Consider the following 22317-nt stretch of genomic DNA (forward strand, 5'->3'; position numbering starts at 1 on the left):
AAACTCGAAATGAGATTTTACAAAATTTGTCCAAAATACAAACGCAATACAAAAAGAAGAGATGGTGAAACCGTCTAGATTCATCCGGATTCAAACTTGCGCGCCAAAACGATGCTCACGACCATGATGATCCTGCTTCGGCTCAAGCGACGTCGCATGAAGTTGATGTCATACCTGGTCTACCACTACTCCATCTAGAAGACGTCTAAGCGGGTCTCCATCTTGTTGGTGGCTTTGTGGGTTGCGAAATACTGCAAGAAAACGAGGATGCCTTCGAGGAGACATGTCGAATGTCCCGTGATGCGTATGGTGGACTGCTGCACGATCTCGCTCGTCGTGGTGGTCCAAACGCCCATCTGTGTGCTGTGTGGTTGCTGCGGTTTTCGAAACGCGCCGTTTTGACAGAACATTGATGTTGGAGTGTTATAAATATGGACGGTCTTTACATGAGAAATTGACCATTTTGGTCCATTTTGTTATGCCATAATTCGTGAACTTTCTAGCTATAATTTTGTAATATTTCCTTTGGATTTTGTGGTATCCAGACGAAAAAACTTCGCGACTTTGTCATTTCGCCATTTTATGGAGATTTTCGTCATTTTATGCGATAATTCGTGGCATCCAGAGGAGCCCTAATCTTTTTTAGCCAATTAGCGACAAATAATTTCCGAATAACCCATCAAATGTTGCGGCGAGGGTTCTGTGGGAGGGAAGGTCGATTGGGTGGGGTCCGGGCTACCTGAAATATTACAATATTCTGGCCTAAAACGCCATTTTGGGGACGAATTACCAGAAATATTGCAATATTCAGGCCCAAAGCTCCATTTTAGGGCCGAATTCAATAAATCTGATCAAAATTGAAACATGTCTTGCTTGCAGAGTTTTGACCCAAATCCAATAATTCCACGTGGGATTTACTCGTCGAAGAGGTTCAAAACGCCATATTACAAAATGGACCTTTTACCTCGATTTTGAAAATGGCATTTTGATTTAGTTATCCCATTTTACCAAAAAATGGAATATTATTTATGAAAAGTTACCAGACGGGCCCTAACGAATCTACGTAAAAGATAATAATACTACTAGTACATCGTAAAAATGAGTAAACTTAAATGGGCTTAAGTTACTACTAGCGGAAGTCGCTGATACAGTACAGTAGTGCAGACTTGTATTTTTATTCAAACTTCATTTTAATACAACAACTACGTTTTGTATTCTCGGAATATTTTAATAAAAGTAAAATAATTCAAGATCAGTACAGTAGCAGTCCCGAGGCAATGTCGTTGTATGGGTGCAGTCGACGGTGAGCTCTGGTTTCGACTACGAATGAGCATGGATTCGATTATCAAGATATTACCTCGACTACAATGTACACATGTCCACAGCATGAAATACTTTCTTCGCTTTATTACCTCTTGTTTCCTAGTGACTAGATGATACCTACAGTTCGTTCAAACAGTTTCAATACCGACGCACTTTTGTCCAAGGTAGAGTTGAGTTTATGAGCTATCTGCCGTTAACACTATAAATCACGGCATCGAATCCTCGCTTGGAGGGTGTATTGAACGATATCAAAATTTGACATGATATAGATTGATTTTCATCAGGAAACCGTAGAATACGACAGGTGGGTGGCCATGCTTGGCAAGGGTTTAGCGTGCTTACATTCCCGTGGTGTACTAGTAGAAAGCACAATCACATCTGAAGTTCATTGCTGATCTGGGCGTCGTGACAACTAACTACATTAGTATCCGTGAAGTACTCGATGCTGTCAAGGACTGATGTAACTACAAGTCGTCGTTATGACGAATTTCTTGGAGACGGGCTTTGGAAATAGCGGCAAGCCAAGCTTGGACGACTTCGGGCGAAAACAAGACAAACTCAATCGCTTGAATCGAGTTGGGCGACGAGGACGCCACGCGCTGGCACGCATCCACGGCGACGACAGCCGCATCTAGGAGAGGATACCCAAACACACCGCAACTGATGGCGGGAAACGCTATCGAGCTCAATCCATGTTCAAGCGCCAACGCCAACGAGTTGTCGTAGGCCGCCTTGAGGAGCGGCCGCGACTCCGCCTTGGTTTTGTAAATAGGTCCCACGGTATGGATCACATGCTTGGCGGGGAGAAGGAACCCGCCAGTGATCCGAGCTTCCCCGGTAGGGCATCGGATGGATGTGCCGTCAACGGGCGGCACGGCCTCGCATGCTCGCCGAAGCGCCTGCCCAGCGGCACGATGAATAGCGCCATCCACACCTCCGCCGCCCAGCATCCGCTGGTTGGCAGCATTGACGATCGCATCTCCCTTCCACTGAGTGATGTCACCCATTGATACCACCAGTATGCACGACGGCGACAAGCGGAACGATCGCGGCGCCATGGCTATCAAAGTTGGCGGCAAAATCTTGTGCGAAACGATGAAAAGCCACAATAAGTGCGTCGTAGTGTTGGTCGTCGACTATTAAGACATTACTTCGAAGTATATTATTCAATCAACATTGGAACTTGCATTTTCTATCCTTTTAAGTATATTACTATAAATATTGATCAAAGTAAATATTAATACTATTGTAATTCGGCCCAACTACCACCAAGGGAACGAGCTTGGAAATTTTAGCGGGGACTCGTTGTTGACATTATTGTGAGCATAACTCTAGTGTAGCGTGGGGTCGTCAGCTCCAGCTCTTCGAAGTATACATATATGCTAAGTACTATTAATAATAGTATTATTAAAGAAATTAGAGTGGTGGTTTCTTAATCACAAATGTTTTGGCGGAACTACAGTATATATTATACTGTATTAATACTATTCTACATTTCAAAAAAAGACAGTCCGAGCATGGCGTGGGACTTGGCGATCCGAATCGCCGTGGGGGTGTCCGTGAGTGTCCTGGCGGCATATCGCGGCCTCAAGAGGCGCTCTCTGAGCCGTGGCGGAGCATTCTCCGCCGTCATCGTGGGCACCGCGTCCATGGCGTGTGGCTATCGCTTTGGCCTCCTCCTCCTCGCTTTCTACTTTTCCAGCACCAAGTTGACCCATTACAAGGAAGAGCGCAAAGCGACACTGGACGCGAGCGTAAAAGCTGGAGGTCAACGCTCGTCCATCCAAGTTCTCGCCGTGAGTCTCATCGCGACCTTCCTTGCGGGGGTGTACCTTGTCTATGTCGGCGACGACCGGCCACTGGACTCGGTGGCGTCTCCACTGGCCACGATGTTGTGGGGCGCGTACATTGCGCATTATGCATGCTGCGCCGCGGACACATGGGCCTCGGAACTCGGTGTGTTGAGCGCGTCGTCGCCCATCTTAATCACACGATGCCGCACCGTGCCGCCCGGAACCAACGGCGGCATTTCCTGGCTCGGGACGTTTGCAGCCGCGGCCGGCGGCACCTTCATCGGAGCCCTCTTCTACCTGTACCATGTCCTCGTCTTCGTTGTGTCCTCGTCGTCGGAGGCATCGTTCCCGCCGCAGTGGCCCGTAGTGCTATTTGGCCTAGCCAGCGGCCTGATCGGGTGCATGCTGGACTCAATCCTAGGTGCCACCCTCCAAAGCACGTACTACTGCACGCGCACAAACCGCATCGTCCCGTGGCCCCTTATTCCAACCTTCGACGTGATCCACATCAGCGGCTACGACATCCTGTCCAACGAACAAGTGAACGTCGTGAGTGTCGCGCTCACCACCGTCCTCGGAGCGGTGGCGGCCCCGTACTTGTTTTGAGCCCATGGTACCATGCTATCTATATCGACCAAGGGACGTTGGATGCAACGACACCATTTGTAGCGTATTGAGCATAAACATTACTAGTGCGCTACCATCCTCGCCTCTTATTTTATGAGTATGCACAGACTGGGTATATTTTAACGTTTGTTAATGTTACAGAGTAACTTGTTCAAGTGAAGCTTCAGCCTGTTAAGAGTAAGTACTACTAATTGTCGATTTGATACAAATTTGGGGAATCGAATCGCGCAGACCAAACCGATCCACAATCGATCTGATTGGTTGAATTTCATTGAGAAGGTTTTGATTGGCTAATAATTTTGGGCTCATCTGAAGTAGCCAATCAAATCGATTTAAATTACGAAATTTCACTCGACTCTTAATGAACATCATTACATCATTTGAAATATATTGAACAACGTGTGAAATATACCGCCTAGGGGGTGTCATATACCGGACATTAGTCGAAATATAATGTATCGAAGTAGGGTCTGGGCGAAATATATCGAATGTTCAACGCACATGGCGTGAATCAGTTGTGCGCCGGACGAAATATACCGGAAATAACCTGAACTTAAACGAAAACTGGTGTAGTAGTACTGAAGTATGTAGTTATATACTACAGTACTACTAGTAGTACGTATTAATAGTATAAATATTTCCCTTTCTCTGGGTATTTACGAAACAAACTACGACTGTGCTGGTACACTAACTACAGAAAATTGAACAGATAATTGAACAATCTATTAATACAATTCGAAGTACACTAACGACATATAAATAATAGAATATCAACACTTGTATAATAAAGGATTACAGTAATATTGTAATCGTCATGTAGTAGTACTACCAGTAGAAACGACCCGAAACGTGTCGCAGGGTTGATCCATGGCAACTTCGTGATGAAACCACACACACACTGCCATGATTAAAAAGATAAGTTAAGTCCTACGCGCCGTCGACAATCAAGTAGCGTGCGGGTAGGTCGTGAGGGGCAGTGAGACGATCTTTGGCATTGAGCACCATAAACCCCCGGCTGCATTGTGTGTACCGGTTCCAGATCACGGCTTCGTCTACAAGGGGGATATGCAGGCCAAAGTGATGGTACTGGTCTGGCAGGAGCATGCACCGGCACCGCGCCAAGTCGATGCAGTCGCCGTGCCGCTTCATGGGAATCCAAACCGACAGCGCTCTAATCCCCATCAGTTAACAATAATCAATCGTACGAGCATAACAGTACCGTTCGAGGAAATCCACTTCGAAATCGCAGTCGTCACACGCAACGTACACCCCAACGACGACAAACTCGAAAAACGACAGTGGACAAGATGCCAGCGGAGTCGTCGACGGGTCAACTGCATGCCCATTCCAGGCCAAAATACGCGGTTTCATATCTAAGATGGGAGGGGTAGTGGCTGCGACATCGTGCACCTATACACCGTCCCAGAAATGAGTGGCCGGCTCGTGATTTGTGTGTGGGTGCACCACAAAGAGTAGCGACCAAAACGCTGTCACACATGCAAGGAATCGTATGGTGTGTACCACGGGCACGACGGGTCCGTTTTTGAAGTGCACGTTGATGTCAGTCAAGTTGACCAGCACAACGGACGGTGACAAGTTTTGGACGACAACGCGGAGTTGCACAAAGCTGCGACCGGTGACGCGCACGGTTTTGCAGTCGGATCGATGGCCCAACGTGAGCCTAACCATGACAGAAGGTTGAGTCATAAACTTGTCGAGCCACGAACGAATACACGGGGCGTACCATGACTCGACGCCATGTCGACGGCTGTGGCCCCAAGAGAGTTTATCTGGCGTTGTGTACACTCCGTGTGGCTTTTGGCCAGCTAATTGCAAGTGGCGGTACAGCCCCAAGTACGAGTGGACGCCGTAGCGAGTGAGCCGAAGGAGTCGCGGCTGCATGCGCCATCGAGCGACGCAGAACGGCTGCCAGATGCGGTCCATGGTGCTCACGACGGCCCACGCCTTGGAAAGTTGTCTCGTTTTCAGGATAGACTCTGGTGTGAGGAAGCTAAAGACCAGCAGAATCTATGCGGAATGTAAATTCCACGAGAATGAAATACCGAGAGACGCAAGTCGAGACGTACGTACCAGTTCGTCGCTCATGTGCACGAGGTTCTGGACGTCCGTGGTAGCGGCATGTGCTGACGTGGATGTAGTCGCGGCGGCGTCACACAAACTGCGCTTGGTCGAAGTCATATTGATGACTGAACCAGTTGAGCCGATTGCTGTGCGTCGTCGTCGGTGGTAACTCTTTCACCAACGTGAGCTCTTGCTCGAGAATCCGAACGGACATGCGTCTACAACGTTTTTGATTGGTCGAAAACGTAACTGACCAATCAGAATTACACGAAATGTGCAAAAATACGAAACATCATTAACTGTAAATATGTCAACGGATCTGCTCTTCAGGTACAGTATCAGGCTCGCCATACGTAGCACACTACCATAAGGTGTATACGGTAGCTGCGATATGGACGAGGCTACATTTGTACATGAGTTGCATGCACATGTGAAGGACAAGACAAGACAGTATGCGAGACGACTGCTTGCTATAGCTAGCTACCACGTACTGTACACGGTACTAACTACATTGTATGTACTACCTCACAAAGCGTAAATGCAAGTTGAAGTTCAACCTCCCATTGTCACCAGGCAACGTTGCCTCATGTTGTGTGATTGGCAGATATAAAAGATCGCTCACACATTTCACATGTCGCCTCGTACCTCTGTCGACACAATCATCATCTCCACAATTATATCACCACCAGATCACATGCCTCCCATGGCATCTATTGGCTCGACTTACGTTTAGCGTATCGGATCTACCGTTGGCACGTTCTACAGGAGTAGTAGTTGTAGACCGCACACAACACAAATTCAACTAGTTACCCTGGCCGATTCCCCTTGCACTCCAACACGTTCGCATAGTTTCGTCGTTTTTACCAACGACCACGACTTCACACATGCCTCCTCACACACCCATTGGCTCGACTTCGCTTGGTCGCAGCTTTAGACTCGACGGGCGTATCCAACGCACGTTCGGCACGTTCTACTACTTGTGGTTGTGCCCAAGAATTCTCAGCACTTGCCCTTACAGATTCATCCTCTATTTCAACCACACACAACCCCCATACTCTTTGTTTTTTCAAGTGTGTATTTCATGTACATTAAGGTCATCTCAAGCATGCCAAGACATTTTGCATGGCGGAGTTGATGGCATCGGCCACGATCCTTCTCCCAGTCGAACTCTCCAAGTGGCAACTCGGGGTGGCATCCAGTGGCTTTGACGGGTTCTCGTGGTTGGCGGTGGAGGTTGTCGCCATTCCTTGGGCTCGCGCCAGGTTCAGCTTGACCAGTGACGTCGTTTGCTTGTGTTTTGCCTGCCGAATGCATTACATTCCCAACACGGTTCAGAGAACTCAACGTCATTACAACCAAATGATGTTTGAAGCTTCCTCCATATACCGATATGAATCGATGGCGCACCCGTCGATGCTTTCTCTGTTCGACTTTGACCTGCACAGCAAAGTGCACAAATATCGTCAGGCATTTTGTTTGTTCTTCAACGTGGAGACGATTTGCAAGAATGGTTACTTTTAATTGCCGTTGGCGGTCCATCGTTCGACGCATTCCTGCCTCTTGGTACGCCGCCTTGCCCATGGCGGCCGTAATGTCTTTCGTAGCTCCCGCCCTGCTGTCGTTGGCTTTTCGCTTTGCATCGTACGTAGCTACATGATACACACACATCATGGTCGTACAGGGTGGTCAGCGTACACATATATGGCATGTTTCAATTCATCATTCAGTAGGTCTCCAGTGTCTATACCGTCGTTGCTACTTTTAGTACCTTGTCGTTGGCGCATGGAATCAGGGGACAGTTTTACATTCGACACCTTTGTCGGTGATACTTTGACGTGGCCGGGACGGGGGGCTACCGAGCTGTGGACCGCTTGATATGCCCGCGTAACTTCGGTGGTGGTGGCAACAACATTGGGCACAATGCCAAAACGCGACGTGTCTCGCTGCGTGTTTGTGAGCGGGAGGGACGACGACCTGGCTTTGTTATTGCCGAGAAGCACCACATTGGTCTTGGAATGGGCCTTGGGGGATGCAAACGATGGCGGCGGCGGGGGTGGGGGGAGGCTCGCCGTAGAGTGCGACGAGGTAGTGGACTTGACCACGCTGTCGGATCCTGCGTGACGGGTATACCACGCCTACAGATATTTGCACATGGCATGAAACCATTCCTTTGGGAGAGATGAAGGGGAAACACAAAATGTCATCTTGGATGGGGGGACGTCTTGAGCTTTAACCACACCAGTGCCACGCTGCCCCCCCAAGGTGTTTCCTGCATATATATACATGTCGACACGTCCGATGGATTAGAATTCAAGGCCCCATCAACATAACAGACCACGACTAATGTCTGTCTGCGTATGGATATCTCGTCGTGGTGGCCCCATATCATCCTGGACGCAAACTTCACCATCTCACTTTCGACAAACCAGGCAGGCATCACACACAGCTCGATTACAAAAGAAATCACCACACATTATACCTTGGGGGGCTGGGCAAAGAACGACACATTCTCAATCACGTGTTCTGCGTGCTGCTCCGCATGGCGGGGGGCCGCCTCGGCGATCGCCGCAAATCTCAGCCGAGCGGCGATCATCGCGTTGGCGGCTATCTCGATCGAGCTTCGGCGGCGGTGGAGTTGTTGGCGAAGCAGCGCCGCGGGCTTACTGAGCAGGTTGAGTGCCGTGGCCTTGCGCCAATACCTACGACGACACCATCAGGAAACTCCAGCGTCGCGGCCAACACGACCAAAACCAACACTCAAACATAATAAGTCATGGCATCGGTATAGTACGTCTACGCACCGGAGGATGCCGATGGTCGTGGCCACCTGCCACGCCACACGCACAAGCAGTCGGTTCAGCCGGCCGGCACGAGCTTGGACGGTCTGGATGTCGCTGACGTTGCCTCGGACCTTGTTGTACGCGACCCGCCACCGCGATTGAATCGTGATGGATGCTTTGAGCATCCGCAGCAACGTGGCGGCGCGATCGCCGGTCTGAGCGTCGTCGAGTTGGAGGAGTTTGTCGTCCTGGTGTAAATTGTGCATCGCCCGCAGCCCTAGCACCGTATTCGCCTACGTCGCCATTTAGCGCCCAAGTATGAATCCATAGCCCTCCGTTTTGAACAGCCCGGGAGAGTGCAATATGGACATATTACAGGACTGAAACCACAAGTATCACGCAGACGACTTACGACGGTAGAATGCAGCTTCTTGGTCACGTACGCCCGTCGAGCGAGTCGACCTCGGAAGATACGCTGCACTTGAATTGCAGCCGATGCTTGGCGCTTCCTCAGACATTGCCCTACGAAAGGAGTAATGTCACAAGGTGGCATTCCTTGCACATCCAAGCTGTCCAGAGGGACGGGGGGGGGGTACATCTTACTTCGACCGGTGTTGCCTCGATGCACACGTTGAATGGTCACGGCGCTGCTTGTGGCCAAGTCGTCGAATTGGTTGTTCGCCGCCTCACGAACATCGCAAATGTATTGGACCACATCGTTCGCTTCATCCATCTATGAATGATGGGGGGGTTGAGGGGGACATTATGGGAGCTTGAACGAAACCTCTGCGCGAAAAATAGCAGTCGTGGCGTCGATACGTGCAAAACTCGCTCGGATGTCAGCCTAGGGGAATATTGTTATTCGCATTTCAAGGTAGGTTTTTGTTTTGAAATCGTACCAACATCGTCGTAAACCCTTGTACCACCAGCTCAGGCGTGTGGCAGTCGTCCATGTTCACAACAAATCGATCTGATTTCGGACCTTTGCGACCTTTTGTCATGGGCACAAAGCTACGACGTGCCAAAACAATTATCAGCAGATTTGGTGGTGAACGTACGTACTCTGGATCAAGCTGGGGCTTCATGTGTAGTTTTGGAAGGGGGCGGGGAGATGGCAGCCCATGGAGGGCTAAGTATGGCAGGGTTGACCGTGGCGAGCTCTGTTGTGGTCGATTGTTCGAAGTGGATCTGGGCGATACGATGGCCTGCGAGAGCAATGGCAGCATGCTAACACAAGTAAGTAGGCAGCAGCCGTTTTTATGTTAGAGGGCCGTTACAAATTGGGACCCAAAGGCCAAACTCGAAAAACTGGAACATGGCAGTGTACTGAAGTCTGGTTTTAACGTGAGTAATGGATCATCGATCATGCCATGATATGACCGTGATAAAACTCGATTTATTGTTCTAATGACACCGAACTGCGAATGTAAATGTAGCTTGTACTATGGTCTCGCAAGTGACTTACTACGGCAGTGTAGTACTCGTAACTGCCAACGGTTTCATTTGGTCGTTTCGTCGTTGCCACACTAACATGAAGTCAGAGGAGGGCATTCAACCGGAGCGGCCACACCACCGCGATGCCAACGCCCTCAGCACTGAGGACTTGCGCTCTGAGGTAGAAAAGGCACTGGCACTCTATAAACCGCAAACTCTGCTAAATCAACACACTCTGTTGACAACACCCACCCACACTTGTGTCGTAGATGGTGCGATACGGCATTCCAGCCCACGAAAGCGTGCCCAACACGTTAGTGATCCTCCAAAAGAAGTTTGACGACGAGTTTTCCATGCACATGACGGCGTACACCAAGTTTATGGAGCGCTACAACCGCAAGAAGTCCCAAGCAGACTTGGAGTCCAAGATGGCTCGAGACGACGCCGACGACGCCGACGCGTTTGCGCACAACCCCAAGATCCAAATCCTCGTTGAACAGGTACATGCAGTAGGTGTATGTACATCATGAACGCAAGTAGATTGTCGCCAACAACACCCACGACACGCTCATGGTGCGCGGTCTGAACGACGCGTCGGCCCGGGCGGTGCTGCGGGTGCTGGGACTGAATCAATCGGTGGTGTCCCTGGACTTAAGCAACAACGGGCTGGGGGAATCGGTGGTCACGGACGTTGCTCGCATGTTGCGTACCAACAAACGGGTGGCCAGCGTTGACTTGAGCTCGAACCGGTTGAATGCCAAGTGCATGCATGAATTGGCGGCCGCGCTCACCGACAACACGGTGCTCACGTCGTTGAGTTTGGAAGGCAACCCGATCACGACCCACGGTAATATATATATAGACTACCTTGAGTTGACTATGCTAACCTTGGTGGTTGACTTGGGTCACTAACTACTGCATGCTGGCCTTCGTCATTTACATCAATTTTGATCTTGTTTTATGGCGGTAGACCTATACATACATGAATGAACGATTCTGAGCCTGCCCCGTCATATACTTGGGTTCACTATACTGGCCTTCGTTATATATGAACCTGTAGGCAACACGAGCGACTTGAGTGGGTTCGAAGCACTCTGTGGATACATCTCGAGCACGACAACATTGGAGTCTTTGAATTTGTTTCGTACGGGGCTCAACATCGAAGCCGGTCGCATCTTGGCGAAATCGTTGCTCTTCAACGAGTCCGTGTACTTTTTGGGTAAAGAACGATACACAATTCAATCAAGCCTCGTGACCATCCATCCATCCATCCATTCCACGAATATCAATCATGTGACTCCCTGACTAAACCGACATTATACTACTTACTACCAGTAGCCGTGAACTGTAACATATCCTGATGGAGGGATGGCTGGACATGTAGAGCTAGGATGCAACGCGTTGGCGGACAAGGAGCTCGAAGTTATCGCGGTGCAAATGGGCGAAAACCGACAGCTCCACGACGACATGGCGTCCAAATTGTTTGGGAAACGACAAATGATTCAGGCCGAAGCCAAAGCCCGCGCCGCCGACCATGCTTTGGAGCGACTCAAGATTGAGACCCAGGAATGGCATGCGGCGAACGCGGTCGAGCGCCGCGTGCAGCATGAGATCGACCGCGTGGCCGACAAGAAGCGGCAGGACGCAGAGGACGCGCGGCTGCGCAAGATCGCGGCGGATCGAGACATGGAGCGGCGTCTGGCCATGGAGGATGCGCGGCTCAAAGCCGAAGCCAAGGCCAAAAAGAAGAAAAAGTAGCCACGACTACTGTACTTGTTCGTTGATATACTAATGGATCGAAGAAACGGGATGGTTGGTCTTGACTGCCGGTTTAGCATGTCTGGGGTATATATATATATTATTTGAGAGCCCCCATGATGTTTCGATATGCAAAGAATTTTGTAGTTTGGCCTTCGAGTAGCATCAAAAGTGGCTTTGAGTGATGCTAACTGGTAGTACTGCACTACCAATTAGCATCAAGCACTAGTACTTTTGTGCGACGATGACGTTATCTGGGAGTTGAGACATCGCTATCAGATGCTTTTGGTTTCAGCCTAGTACGAGTAGTACTAGTGTACTAGTATGGACTAACAAGTACTAGTAGTTGTACTGGTATGCCAAAGACTTGGACTCGCGTCGGACTAGTAGGTGTTGCGATGGCAATCTGATCGGAATAATACAATTAAGTGGATGGTTAACTATGACGTGGTCTGATGATAGGACCAACTAACTACTCGTCGTAGTCGTTATTCTAGGGCAATGTTGTAGGCCGAGTAATATGGATGGCTTTTCGAGAGTTCTTCGGAAATGTCTAAAAAGTCTGGGATCGACACGGGCGTTTCCGAGTCGGACGCCTAATCCAATTCAAAATAATTATAAATATCAGATCATCCCAAAATCATACAAGTAAAAAAATATATACACTATCAACACACACATGCTAGAGTTTGTGTAAACAGTTTTCTCCAGAGAAATAAATATTCATAATCACAAGTATAAATATTGCTAGATCGTACCTGCACATGCACGATGCCTTGGTTTGCAATGCTCGCCGGTTCCTTGTACCAGTGAATATTGAACGACTGGTTGTTCCAGAGAAAGCAAATGCGACGCTGTTTGATCACGAGGCGGGTGTGATCTTTTCGATGGCGCACGGCATAACCATATTCACGCGCACTCAGCACGCGCTTCAAGTGCACTCTACACCCACAACCCATCAAAAACTATCAACATAAATACTTTATAACAAGTAATGCGCCATATATGATCCAAATATATATATATATATATGATAGGGGACATGATTAACCAAATAGTATTATTACGTACGGTTCGTCCGAGTCCTCCAAGTAACGGACAGTGGTCATCCCGTACGAAGGTAGGCCGTATTGCGTACGGCATCGCACAAAGTCATAATCCTTGGTCCCTTCTACAAGAATTCAACATATATTAATTAATATATATAAATATTGTCGATTTTCTTCAAATTTCCCGATTTTCCATCGTTCGTTCAATCGAGGCCAAATAGAGCCGAGAAATCTGATTGGCTACTATCCACTTCGCCCATTCCGGTCGAAAATCGAACATGGATTGTAGCCAATCAGCGACAACTCATTTCGGATTGACCAATCGGAGAGATTCATGCCCGATTCAGTCGGCGGCAACATTCGATTGAACGGGGTCGGGATATTCATACAGAATTTCCAATATATATATATATTATATAAGTGTATATATTGCAAGACAACGAATTCATCGTCGAGTCTGTTATTCACACAGTACAAGATTTGTGGTTTACCGTCCGTGGTGGGTAAGACGGACAAGTAAACCTTTTCGACCTCGAACTCTTCGACATGGATGGGCCACGACGGCGGCAAGGACGTGAGGAGGTATTTCTTGGCAGTTTTGACCGTCGACGGCAGCCCGGTTAAATTGGCCGCTGTGCTGATCAATCGCTGCATTTTCGACTCGAACCCCGTCGAGTTGTCTGTATACAAATTATCATTGTCAACACCATATATATATAAAAGATCAAAACCAATAGAAACGAACCAAATACAAAAAATTTGGGATGGCCAACCCATGCGTGGCACAGCCGGTTGTCGGCGTCGATGGCTTGCTGCAGCGTTTCAGAGCGGGTGCTATTGTTTTCAAGCGAGTAGTACGACTCGGCACCGTTGGCGGCCGTGACCAAGTGAAACACGGCATTGTACCGGCTACAGAATGTAAATCAAAATCAACAAATGTTAGAGTGTAGCCAGCCAGCTACATCCAAGATTGTAGCCAGCTAGCAGTCGTGTAGCTACAATCTTGTGTTTGCTTGTAGCTGCTGGTTTCGTGTAGCCAGCAGCTACACGAAACGCAAGATAATGTATACCAACAGCAAGCTAGATATAAACACACATGGCGATAGAAACACGTGGCTAGCTAGGTACACACAAGCACACACAAGATGGTAGCCACCTGGCTAGCTACAAGCATAAGCAAACACCGTACGGTAGGTAGCCAGCTAGCTAGCTAGGTGCTAGATACAGAACCAACACAGACAATAGCCAGCTACCTACAAATAAACACAAAAGGAGGTAGCTGCACACACAAAAAAACATAAGACGGTAGCCAGCTAGGTAGCTAGCTACAAACAAGGGCCAGTGAAGATGTCGTACGTGTCACGCAACGTCACAGTGTCGAGGTCGTGAAGGACTTTGAGCTCTTCCCACTGGTCGGGTGACATGTACGCTGAGCCATCCATCGCGCCACGGTCACACAGGATCACGCACGGGCAGTTGGTGTCTTTGGCCAATGACATAAACGCGTCTTCCAGCGCAATCTGCGTCGATAGGATCTGCCACTGAAAGTTCAACACGTCGGTGGCCTTCAAGTCCCTATACGTAGCATGTCTCATCTACCAGCTAAACGACTGCCTTGTCGCCTTACATGACGTACGCGCCACCGGTCTGTAGCAACGTCGACGCCTCGGGTACCATGTACACGCGGAAGCCACGCTCCCTGCACGCCCGCAAGGGATAAGTACCGACATGTCAATGAATTGCTACGATCAGTACCGAAAGTATGACGAGAGGCGATCGAGCGACGTGGTCTTCCCTGCGCAAGGACCGCCTGTGAGCACAAACTTGTAGATGGGCAAGGCCGACTCGGTGCCAGGTGTCAGGGACCGCATCATGGGCACGCTGGTGGTCCCTGCGCGCGGCCGAGTCTCCGCCACGACATTGTCCAGTTGTTCGTCTGCCATGCCGAGAATGGGATTGCTGGAGGTGTCGTCAACCGGACCGGTCGATGTTGTTTCGATCGAATGGAGCCGCCAGGTTGTTCTTGAAACGATCACCGTTTACTTCGAACTTCGAATGCCACCAAATGGTCGTCCCGATTACATGAAAATGGAAGGGTACAGTAATACCGTATAACGTATATAGATTTAGACAGAGGCGGGCCAATTCTCCGGATACGGATAGTGTCCATTACCCATGCATACAATACTCAAGTTTAATAATCCAACTATATAATTTTACAGAGGATTATATCATTTTACAGAGGTGTCCAAATCTATATAGCTGTCTAAACTATATACACTACACGGTAAATGAATGACCTACTGGTACATACGAATACAGAGTCCTTGTTATGCTATGTACAGTGTACTTCAGAGGCTTAGCTACACTTGTATACGGCTATGAAATACTCTAGCCGAGGGGGGACTCTAAACTACCGATAACGTTAGAGACTATTGTCATGGATTATAATTTTGTCAGTTGTGCATATCGGTAAGCTATAGTCGGTGAAATCCTAGGTGGCAATTTGGGAGGGAGGTGGGTGGGGATGTCGAATCTTCGAATGATTGCAGTTTCTCACAGTCAATACAAACGGAAATGCGGTTGGTGTGCCGTTGCTGCGACTGACTGTGAAGAGCCAAAGGTCCTCCTTACCACTGCATCTGTTGAGCAACATGTGAGAGGCTGACTACCTACCGGTATTAGTCCTATAGGCCAAGGCGATTAACCTACCGTTCTACGAGCACTTTAGAAAGCAGAGAGATCTATTTGGTGCGTTGCCTTGACAAGCATATGAGTTCATTGCCATACACATTGATGACATTTGTGCACGCTGGCCACATCGCGTAAAGGTCGCATGTGTTGAAAAATGGCACAAATGCAGGAAGGATCGAACTTCGACGAAGTACTAGATTTCAAAGTTTCGAACTAACTTACCGTATAACCTAATACGGTCTGAACAATCCGGATGTCATCTTAAGTACGAATGTTCAATGGTACTTAGACGGTTCATTAGAGTTTGGCACTCCTACGTTGCACGAATGGATTGGTCGAAATATCATTATTTTAAACGTATATGATTGGTGGTAAAAACAATCGATCGCTGGAAACGAATTTTCATTGGCTGAAATAAAAAAGAAACTCTACGGACGCCTTTGTGGCAGACCCCCAGTTCCGAAATCACACTCAGCCACCCCCACCGCCACCATGTCTGACGTCAACGCCCTCGTGATCGAACCCTTGAAGCAGTTCGCCAAGAACAGCGTCCACTTAGTCAAGAAGTGCACCAAGCCGGACCGCAAAGGTACACGCACTCTCTTGTCCATGTAGGTACAGGACAGTGGCTCACGTCGTCGTTCGTCATGTAGAATTTGCCCGCATTGCCGGTGCCACCGGGGTTGGCTTCCTCCTCATGGGCTTCATTGGGTTCTTCGTCAAGTTGGTCCACATCCCCATCAACAACATCCTTGTCGGCGGCGGCAGTGCCTAAACGCTATTCGTGTCCACCGTCTCCGTGCATGTTGTCGCAACGAGAGGCACCGGACCACGTTTAGAACCCTTGTTAGAGTAAGGAGATAGTTTATTAGTATGAGTCTCAATATCAAATGACATTCCACCATGATCTTGTCGGGCTGGCATCCCATTCTCTGGTGCTGTAAAGAAGTATTCCGATGGACGTTTCACTGGCGTTACGTCCTGGCTTGTGCAGCCATCGTACTCCTCGATCGACCTTCGTGACCATGGAGGATGGATATACTACGCCTGTGGACCTTTCTGTCATGTGGCACATCCAACGCACCGTTCATGGCCACACGTCAACATTCAAAGACATGCAGTTGAACCAGCCGCGGAATGCCGAGAAAGGCGTGCATGTTCGTCCCAATATCGTCGGCCATTTCGACCGCTCATACCATGTAGAACTTTCTCGGCGTGGAGGACCGTCGGTTCCTGCGAGCCGACGGAAGCCACGGCATGCTGCCACGTAAGTGGATGCAATACAATGCTAAAACCACACCTTATATGCTTCAACATGCAGGCTGCCAAGCCCGCGACACGTCGTTGGAGATTGTGCGGTCAGTTCCAATGAGACTAGATACACGACAACCAATATTTCAACGTTTGTAGTGCCATTCAGTTTGGCGACGTCGATACTGTCGCGTCGGCTTTGCAATCGAGAATGGCGTGTCCACAGCAAACCAACAGTGTATGTATGGCACTGGAGTTACAAGTGTACTCTGCACCGGGTGCAGGACAACCCCCCTACAGGTCCTAATACATGTTCACAGGCCGGCGAGACGTTGCTCCATATAGCCGTGTTGCACCAGCAACCCCGCATCGTTCAGCTTTTGCTCGAACACGGCGCCAACGTGAACGCTCGCACCAACGTATGTATGCACTTGAATTTTGTATGAGTGCTGTTCAAAGGAGAATATTGTTGTTCTCACAGTAATAGTTCCCTAGTGGCGACCGCTACCCTCGAATGAAAACCACATACCACGGCAATATGCGTTCACGACGCTATCAGGTGGCGCGACTCCGTTGCACTTCGGTATACTGTGACTTCCAGTCATAAGTTGCACCTAAGTACAGTACAACCATACATACTCACCTACCTATTTGTAGCTTGTGGGCTGTCCAACCTCGAGCTCGCTCGAACATTGGTAGAAGCGGGGGCAGAGGTACGTTTTAGATCCAATCATACGTTCATCTCTTTTGTCGTGCACCTACTTGTCGGGAGAACTACTTCAACTTTGTATTCAAACGGTGCTACACTGTACTGTTCTGTACTCATGGCTGCCACCTCCAGACAGAAATAGGCGCCGACGAGGTACACATGTACACACCCATCTCTCTCGCCTTTCTTGGCTAGCTCCACCTCCATTTCCCTATTCCCTAACACAATTCCCTTCGTCTCTCTTTATGGTATTCGCATCCAGTTGTGTGGCACGCCATTGCTTTGGGCCTTGTGGTAACGTTACTACTACATGTCCACGAAACCCACCGTAGTTGTTAGTTATCCACTTCACATATCATTCGTTCATAGTGCCGCGGACAAGCCATTGGAGATGGTGCGGATGCTTTTGGCCGCGGGCGCGTCGCCGCACTGCCGCGATGTCGAATACAATTGTGTCGTGGCGATGGCCGTCATGTGGTGGTGGGAGCCCCACCACGCGACGCGGCTGTACCAGCTCGTGACGGCGCTGGTGGACGCGGGGGCGGACGTGCATGACAAGAACATCACCGGATGGACCGCCGTGGACGTCGCGGCGACGGACGCAGCCAAGGACATGCTCCGGCGGGTGTTTGGCGCCACGTCTGGTCGGTGTGTCGACATTGACCGCATCGGGAACATCGAGCGGGAGCGCGACGAAGGCCGGTCGTGGCTGCGGCCGCGCACGTTTGCAATGGCATCCATGCACCCAGAGACAAAGTCGGAACAGTGAGCATCCTGTGGTGATGGAAGTTCAATGAGTTGAAAATGGCTAAAACAACATAGCGGCGGTTGAAATATAGTATGGGGATGATATTGGCTTGGATGTTGAATGGGGATTATGTTGCTGTGGTGGGCGGTGGATTGTGCAAGATGGACGAAGTCGGGGGACGGGGGGTGGGGACGGGGGGAGTACGATGTCGGGGACTGCGGCTGTACTGTGGGAAGGAGGGTTTGGGGGGTGTACAGTGGATCGAAGGAAAGGAGTGTGTTGACATGTAAGTATAAATGATGTTTACTCAAATTCACAGAGATATGACCAACGAGCCAATATTATAATCTTGAGTTACAGATGTACAACAACCTAACATTGACCTATTAATTGCCATTCTGCAGGCAAGCGACAGTCGCTAGCTATGTTCATAGTATAGCTAGCACCAACGGTAAATTGGCATTGTGGGCTTAAAATCCGACGAACAAGGACGTTGAGTACAATACTGAATATCGCAAGCAGCCCACAGTGGAAGCCATCCATGTACAGTACAGGTTCTCTAAGTGTCCCCCAAGGTTAACTTTCCTTCGAGCACCGCACCAAACTACCCCGGTACTATTGCGTGATTGCTCCCAGTGGCAAACATCTATAAGCTACTCCAGTACAACTCATCAAAGTCGAACACGCAAACAACGTTGAACAACGTACCCATCACACTTCGGTCGCAGCATCGAAAAATATTAGCAGGACGAGACATTTCAAGAAGCAAGGTGTATTCGTTGCAAATACTTAAACAAATACTTATAACACAGTTATAAGTATTAGTTACTACCCAACACGTTGATTACAGTAGTATTGTCATTATTCCAAATAATTCGATATCGACAGGGAACCACGATGCTATGACGAACAAGACCCAATGGGCCCCCATCATTCATTGCGGCTGAACTCGGGGATACCAGTAGCTTTCAAAGCATGCCAAGGATGGTTGAATGTGAATTAATAATAACGATATAGGGCGAATATGTATCGTTCGCCTACTATCTATACGAGTGGTTCCTGGTCCTTGGACGTGTCCAGTGGCTGGGCCATGTACACTGGCTCCACATGCGGTCGTTGCTGGCGCACGGCGGGGGGGATTAAGTTCTGAGGAACGCACTGCAATAGGTCGTTGTAGAATGGAATCACTTCCAGCTCCAAGAGCAAGTACCCCATCTGGACGAGCGACCCGCCGTACTGAAACGCAATCCGCTGCTGCCGCTCGTCGCCGCGATGGCTGTCGTCCGTGTTCGATCTGCTCACGGTGGTGTGTACAATCAGGGGACCCATTTGGTGGATGTCGTAGTTCTTGGTGCGATGGATGCACAACGCTTCCCAATGGTATGTGCACATCGCGGGTGTGATCGTGATGGTTTCCTCGCCAAACATCCAATATAGCAGCACGGAGCCCATGAGAAGCGCGCCGATGGACGTCACGACAATCGGTCCGATTGCGACGGCGGACGACGTCATTTCCAAAGCCATGGACGACATGAATCCGCCAACGCTACACCAGATCAACAAGAACACGACCAAGCAGAGCGTACTGCCCGTCGTGCGGTGGTTCGGGATGGTCAGTCTCACCCCACCACCCGATGCCAGCGGTTCGATCCGATACCGCCACGACGGCATCACGAGGGGTTCAATGTTTGGCTGCGGGGTCATGTTGCTTGAAGCCATAATTTCAAAATGAAGACTTTTTGGTGGAGTAGTCTCGGTTTTTCATCCCAAGATGCCTCAGCGAGTTCCACAAAGTACTCACCTGTGGTAATCTGACCTTTTGGTTATTATGATCGGAAATCAATTTACCCATATACTACAGTACAGTAGTACAGTAAATCCGGTATATTGTATCTCCAAGGTGAGTTTATATGCACGTCTTTTTCGAATGTGGTGTGTTGTTGAGTCCTTTGAACACAACTGTCACAAAGTCATCGTCTGTGACAGAGTCACACTTCGTACGGGCGACGTGAGCTTGGAATTCACGTCTGCCAATGACGTTTCCACCAACTCGGGTCCCTTCACCATCCAAAGCATATTTATGCATATACATGTATACAAATGACGTACAGTACTTCAAAGTAGATCGATCAAATTGCTAACGATAAGTCTTTGTCGACAATTTAACGTGGTCGACCATTGATCGGGCGTTTGATCGTTGATGAGCCGACTTACTACTGTACCGGGTAGTATGTATATGCATGACAGGGGAAAAATACTTGTTATTTAAATGAGTCGTAATTGTCCCTCTAAAATAGTTTATTTTAACTACCGGTACCTAGGGGGTGCATGTTGACGGCAATAATTTATTCCTACGTAGTATATATGCAGGGCAGGGAAAAAATAATAGCAATATAATGTTAGTCGTATTTGTCCCTCAAAAATAATTTATTTTAACTAACGTGACCTGCATGTAATCGGATAAGGAGAAAAAACCTCCTGTCGATGGCCTACTCCGCGTGATCCACCACCGACGACGTTGCCAACGTGTATGACCTGCGCGACGAAGTGCACGTCGACGGCGACGAGGATTGCATGACGTATTACGTCCTCCTCGAAGGCGTACGTCCACCATGCCCGCGGCGACGGAGAGGCGTCGGCGGCCGTGCACAAGTTGGCGCAGACCGACGTGTTTCGCAGGGTCGACGGCGCTGCGTCCGTCGTTCATTGTCGACAGGGTTTCTCAAATACCTAGCTTTTATTAATACCTATTCTCAACCAGTATTCTCAACCAGTGGGTTCACAGATAACTTATCTTTTCTGGAGGATGAAAACGATAACGTATTTTTCCTTGTGGTGCAATAAAATATATTATTTATTACGCACTTTGAGAAAGAATATTATTCTAATAACTTAAACATATCACAGATCTTGAAGTTCGTGCTATTGAATCGGGACGTTCACGCAATTAACGTATTGTAAGTGCACTTCGCACAGATAGCATTATATTCAAGGCTTTCAGTTGCTTCTTGCAAATTTGGCCAACGAAACGGCGATCGCACTCAAGAATGACCATCACTCATGACGCTGGTCACTGGTCAAAGCCACAATAGGAGACTGGATGCAATGCTAGAGGCGGCATTTGGGTGGAGCAATATAGCTTCGTCAAACAAGTTTCATTGTTTATCAGTCTATGGTTACATCCGAATACATTTTGACTTTGAACAAACATATTGAGAATTATCCTGTCATTTGGAATAGATTATTTATTTTGGCGCCGTTGTAGTTAAGATAGGGTGCGTCTGATAACATTTCAAAAATAATATTCCATTTTCTCGAAAAATGGGATTAACCAAAATGCAATTTTCAAAATGGAGGTAAAAGGTCCATTTTGTAATGTGGCGTGTTGGATCTCTTCAACGAGTAAATCCCACGTCGAATTATTGGATTTGGGTTAAAACTCTTCAAGCAAGACATGTTTCAATTTTGATCAGATATGTTGAATTCGGCCCCAAAATGGTGTTTTGGACCTGAATATTGCAATATTTCCGTTTACCAGACGCACCCTTATCTATTTTGTTTCATGTAAACTTACCTATTTTGATGGTGGCGCAAAATAATCTATTTTCCCTTTGACTAAAAATATATTTTAACAGTGTAAATAAATTATTCTTTGAGAACCTCTGATTGCCGCGGTACGCCGCGTGTCCGACAGTTCTACAGCCATGGTTAGTTCCCGGACTCACGTCGGGTGCACACGTTCACGGACTTCGCGCGCCACATGGCAACGACGTCCACTTCTACCTTTCCAAATGTGTCCTTCGTACTATTAATACGTAGTAGGATTAATATTTACTTCGAAGTGCTAATTTATCCCAGGCTTAACGGAAAATATCGGCCGATCAGTAGTACCTTGTAGAGTAAGGGAGGATTGGGTACTACCAGTACTGTGAGTATACGTATGGGCGCAGTTCCGTGCCAACTTGGTTCCGTGCCACGATGCATGATTGGTAGAAAACAATCACTCTGAAATTTTCAGCCAATCAGATGCAATTTTTGACAGATAACTGGATAAAATCAAGTGGCTCGG

The 22317-nt window shown here is 48.5% G+C and overlaps 10 protein-coding genes across 19 annotated transcripts; 4 read left to right on the forward strand and 6 right to left on the reverse strand.

Annotated features, from left to right (window-relative positions):
- Nucleotides 1-1688: 1688 nt before the first annotated feature.
- H257_13735 (hypothetical protein) lies at nt 1689-2420 on the reverse strand. Its single transcript, XM_009841370.1, has one exon. It carries the CDS (start codon nt 2379-2381, stop codon nt 1788-1790), a length of 594 nt encoding a protein of 197 aa, XP_009839672.1. The 5' UTR covers nt 2382-2420; the 3' UTR covers nt 1689-1787.
- A 402-nt stretch (nt 2421-2822) lies between these two features.
- Nucleotides 2823-3901, forward strand: H257_13736 (hypothetical protein). Its single transcript, XM_009841371.1, has one exon. It carries the CDS (start codon nt 2841-2843, stop codon nt 3720-3722), a length of 882 nt encoding a protein of 293 aa, XP_009839673.1. The 5' UTR covers nt 2823-2840; the 3' UTR covers nt 3723-3901.
- Nucleotides 3902-4488: 587 nt separating this feature from the next.
- Nucleotides 4489-6100, reverse strand: H257_13737. 2 transcript variants are annotated; one of them, XM_009841373.1, is made up of 5 exons: nt 5835-6100; nt 5488-5771; nt 5265-5424; nt 4963-5153; nt 4489-4914 (listed from the first exon to the last, which is right to left on the reverse strand). In XM_009841373.1, exons 1-5 carry the CDS (start codon nt 5940-5942, stop codon nt 4671-4673), a joined length of 987 nt encoding a protein of 328 aa, XP_009839675.1. In that variant the 5' UTR covers nt 5943-6100; the 3' UTR covers nt 4489-4670. The 2 variants fall into 2 exon arrangements, with proteins under 2 accessions (XP_009839675.1, XP_009839674.1); XM_009841372.1 differs by having other exon boundaries at nt 5208-5424; nt 5835-6084.
- A 781-nt stretch (nt 6101-6881) lies between these two features.
- On the reverse strand, nt 6882-9864 carry H257_13738 (hypothetical protein). 4 transcript variants are annotated; one of them, XM_009841375.1, is made up of 11 exons: nt 9668-9864; nt 9505-9616; nt 9390-9449; nt 9209-9338; nt 9018-9127; nt 8627-8898; nt 8305-8524; nt 7594-7960; nt 7341-7474; nt 7233-7262; nt 6891-7126 (listed from the first exon to the last, which is right to left on the reverse strand). In XM_009841375.1, the coding sequence occupies exons 1-11, from the start codon at nt 9829-9831 to the stop codon at nt 6920-6922; spliced, it is 1806 nt and encodes a 601-aa protein (XP_009839677.1). In that variant the 5' UTR covers nt 9832-9864; the 3' UTR covers nt 6891-6919. The 4 variants fall into 4 exon arrangements, with proteins under 4 accessions (XP_009839678.1, XP_009839677.1, XP_009839679.1 ...); XM_009841377.1 differs by having other exon boundaries at nt 7212-7262; XM_009841374.1 differs by having other exon boundaries at nt 7212-7474.
- Nucleotides 9865-10136: 272 nt separating this feature from the next.
- Nucleotides 10137-11849, forward strand: H257_13739 (hypothetical protein; the record flags this gene model as incomplete). The annotated part of the gene is made up of 5 exons (XM_009841378.1): nt 10137-10220; nt 10309-10539; nt 10580-10886; nt 11100-11258; nt 11424-11849. The coding sequence occupies 5 exons, from the start codon at nt 10137-10139 to the stop codon at nt 11795-11797; spliced, it is 1155 nt and encodes a 384-aa protein (XP_009839680.1). The 3' UTR covers nt 11798-11849.
- A 343-nt stretch (nt 11850-12192) lies between these two features.
- On the reverse strand, nt 12193-14900 carry H257_13740. Of its 2 annotated transcripts, none has more exons than XM_009841379.1 (8): nt 14602-14900; nt 14474-14545; nt 14203-14421; nt 13592-13755; nt 13338-13526; nt 12869-12968; nt 12556-12739; nt 12193-12393 (listed from the first exon to the last, which is right to left on the reverse strand). In XM_009841379.1, exons 1-8 carry the CDS (start codon nt 14787-14789, stop codon nt 12286-12288), a joined length of 1224 nt encoding a protein of 407 aa, XP_009839681.1. In that variant the 5' UTR covers nt 14790-14900; the 3' UTR covers nt 12193-12285. The 2 variants fall into 2 exon arrangements, with proteins under 2 accessions (XP_009839681.1, XP_009839682.1); XM_009841380.1 differs by having other exon boundaries at nt 13322-13526.
- A 1093-nt stretch (nt 14901-15993) lies between these two features.
- Nucleotides 15994-16447, forward strand: H257_13741 (protein transporter Sec61 subunit gamma). The gene is made up of 2 exons (XM_009841381.1): nt 15994-16129; nt 16194-16447. The coding sequence occupies exons 1-2, from the start codon at nt 16033-16035 to the stop codon at nt 16313-16315; spliced, it is 219 nt and encodes a 72-aa protein (XP_009839683.1). The 5' UTR covers nt 15994-16032; the 3' UTR covers nt 16316-16447.
- A 55-nt stretch (nt 16448-16502) lies between these two features.
- H257_13742 (hypothetical protein) lies at nt 16503-18362 on the forward strand. 5 transcript variants are annotated; one of them, XM_009841382.1, is made up of 10 exons: nt 16503-16697; nt 16744-16807; nt 16862-16898; nt 16951-17029; nt 17112-17210; nt 17287-17374; nt 17449-17504; nt 17633-17653; nt 17763-17794; nt 17870-18362. In XM_009841382.1, exons 1-10 carry the CDS (start codon nt 16566-16568, stop codon nt 18267-18269), a joined length of 1008 nt encoding a protein of 335 aa, XP_009839684.1. In that variant the 5' UTR covers nt 16503-16565; the 3' UTR covers nt 18270-18362. The 5 variants fall into 5 exon arrangements, with proteins under 5 accessions (XP_009839684.1, XP_009839688.1, XP_009839685.1 ...); XM_009841386.1 differs by having other exon boundaries at nt 17287-17350; XM_009841383.1 differs by having other exon boundaries at nt 16503-16807.
- An 864-nt stretch (nt 18363-19226) lies between these two features.
- Nucleotides 19227-19963, reverse strand: H257_13743 (hypothetical protein). The gene has a single exon (XM_009841387.1). The coding sequence runs from the start codon at nt 19950-19952 to the stop codon at nt 19293-19295; it is 660 nt and encodes a 219-aa protein (XP_009839689.1). The 5' UTR covers nt 19953-19963; the 3' UTR covers nt 19227-19292.
- A 247-nt stretch (nt 19964-20210) lies between these two features.
- Nucleotides 20211-20955, reverse strand: H257_13744 (hypothetical protein; the record flags this gene model as incomplete). The annotated part of the gene is made up of 2 exons (XM_009841388.1): nt 20211-20306; nt 20854-20955. 2 exons carry the CDS (start codon nt 20953-20955, stop codon nt 20211-20213), a joined length of 198 nt encoding a protein of 65 aa, XP_009839690.1.
- Nucleotides 20956-22317: the final 1362 nt, after the last annotated feature.

The sequence above is a fragment of the Aphanomyces astaci genome, assembly GCF_000520075.1.
Source record: "Aphanomyces astaci strain APO3 unplaced genomic scaffold supercont1.50, whole genome shotgun sequence".
Taxonomy (NCBI): domain Eukaryota; phylum Oomycota; class Saprolegniomycetes; order Saprolegniales; family Verrucalvaceae; genus Aphanomyces; species Aphanomyces astaci.

Bases quoted from the DNA above. Each gene is read 5' to 3' on its own strand.
- H257_13735 (XM_009841370.1), bottom strand. From the start codon at position 2,381: ATGGCGCCGCGATCGTTCCGCTTGTCGCCGTCGTGCATACTGGTGGTA.
- H257_13736 (XM_009841371.1), top strand. From the start codon at position 2,841: ATGGCGTGGGACTTGGCGATCCGAATCGCCGTGGGGGTGTCCGTGAGT.
- H257_13737 (XM_009841372.1), bottom strand. From the start codon at position 5,942: ATGACTTCGACCAAGCGCAGTTTGTGTGACGCCGCCGCGACTACATCC. The intron at 5,772-5,834 runs GTACGTACGTCT...CATTCCGCATAG, and splicing joins TGCACATGAGCGACGAACTG to ATTCTGCTGGTCTTTAGCTT. The intron at 5,425-5,487 runs GTACGCCCCGTG...TGTCATGGTTAG, and splicing joins CGACATGGCGTCGAGTCATG to GCTCACGTTGGGCCATCGAT.
- H257_13738 (XM_009841374.1), bottom strand. From the start codon at position 9,831: ATGCTGCCATTGCTCTCGCAGGCCATCGTATCGCCCAGATCCACTTCG. The intron at 9,450-9,504 runs GTACGATTTCAA...ATATTCCCCTAG, and splicing joins AAGGGTTTACGACGATGTTG to GCTGACATCCGAGCGAGTTT. The intron at 7,127-7,211 runs GTATATGGAGGA...TGCATTCGGCAG, and splicing joins TGCGCCATCGATTCATATCG to GCAAAACACAAGCAAACGAC.
- H257_13740 (XM_009841379.1), bottom strand. From the start codon at position 14,789: ATGGCAGACGAACAACTGGACAATGTCGTGGCGGAGACTCGGCCGCGC. The intron at 12,969-13,337 runs GTAAACCACAAA...GAATTCTTGTAG, and splicing joins CGTCTTACCCACCACGGACG to AAGGGACCAAGGATTATGAC. The intron at 12,394-12,555 runs GTACGATCTAGC...GAATTGGATTAG, and splicing joins AAGGCATCGTGCATGTGCAG to GCGTCCGACTCGGAAACGCC.
- H257_13741 (XM_009841381.1), top strand. From the start codon at position 16,033: ATGTCTGACGTCAACGCCCTCGTGATCGAACCCTTGAAGCAGTTCGCC. The intron at 16,130-16,193 runs GTACACGCACTC...TTCGTCATGTAG, and splicing joins CACCAAGCCGGACCGCAAAG to AATTTGCCCGCATTGCCGGT.
- H257_13742 (XM_009841382.1), top strand. From the start codon at position 16,566: ATGGAGGATGGATATACTACGCCTGTGGACCTTTCTGTCATGTGGCAC. The intron at 16,808-16,861 runs GTAAGTGGATGC...TTCAACATGCAG, and splicing joins AAGCCACGGCATGCTGCCAC to GCTGCCAAGCCCGCGACACG. The intron at 16,899-16,950 runs GTCAGTTCCAAT...CAACGTTTGTAG, and splicing joins ACGTCGTTGGAGATTGTGCG to TGCCATTCAGTTTGGCGACG.
- H257_13743 (XM_009841387.1), bottom strand. From the start codon at position 19,952: ATGACCCCGCAGCCAAACATTGAACCCCTCGTGATGCCGTCGTGGCGG.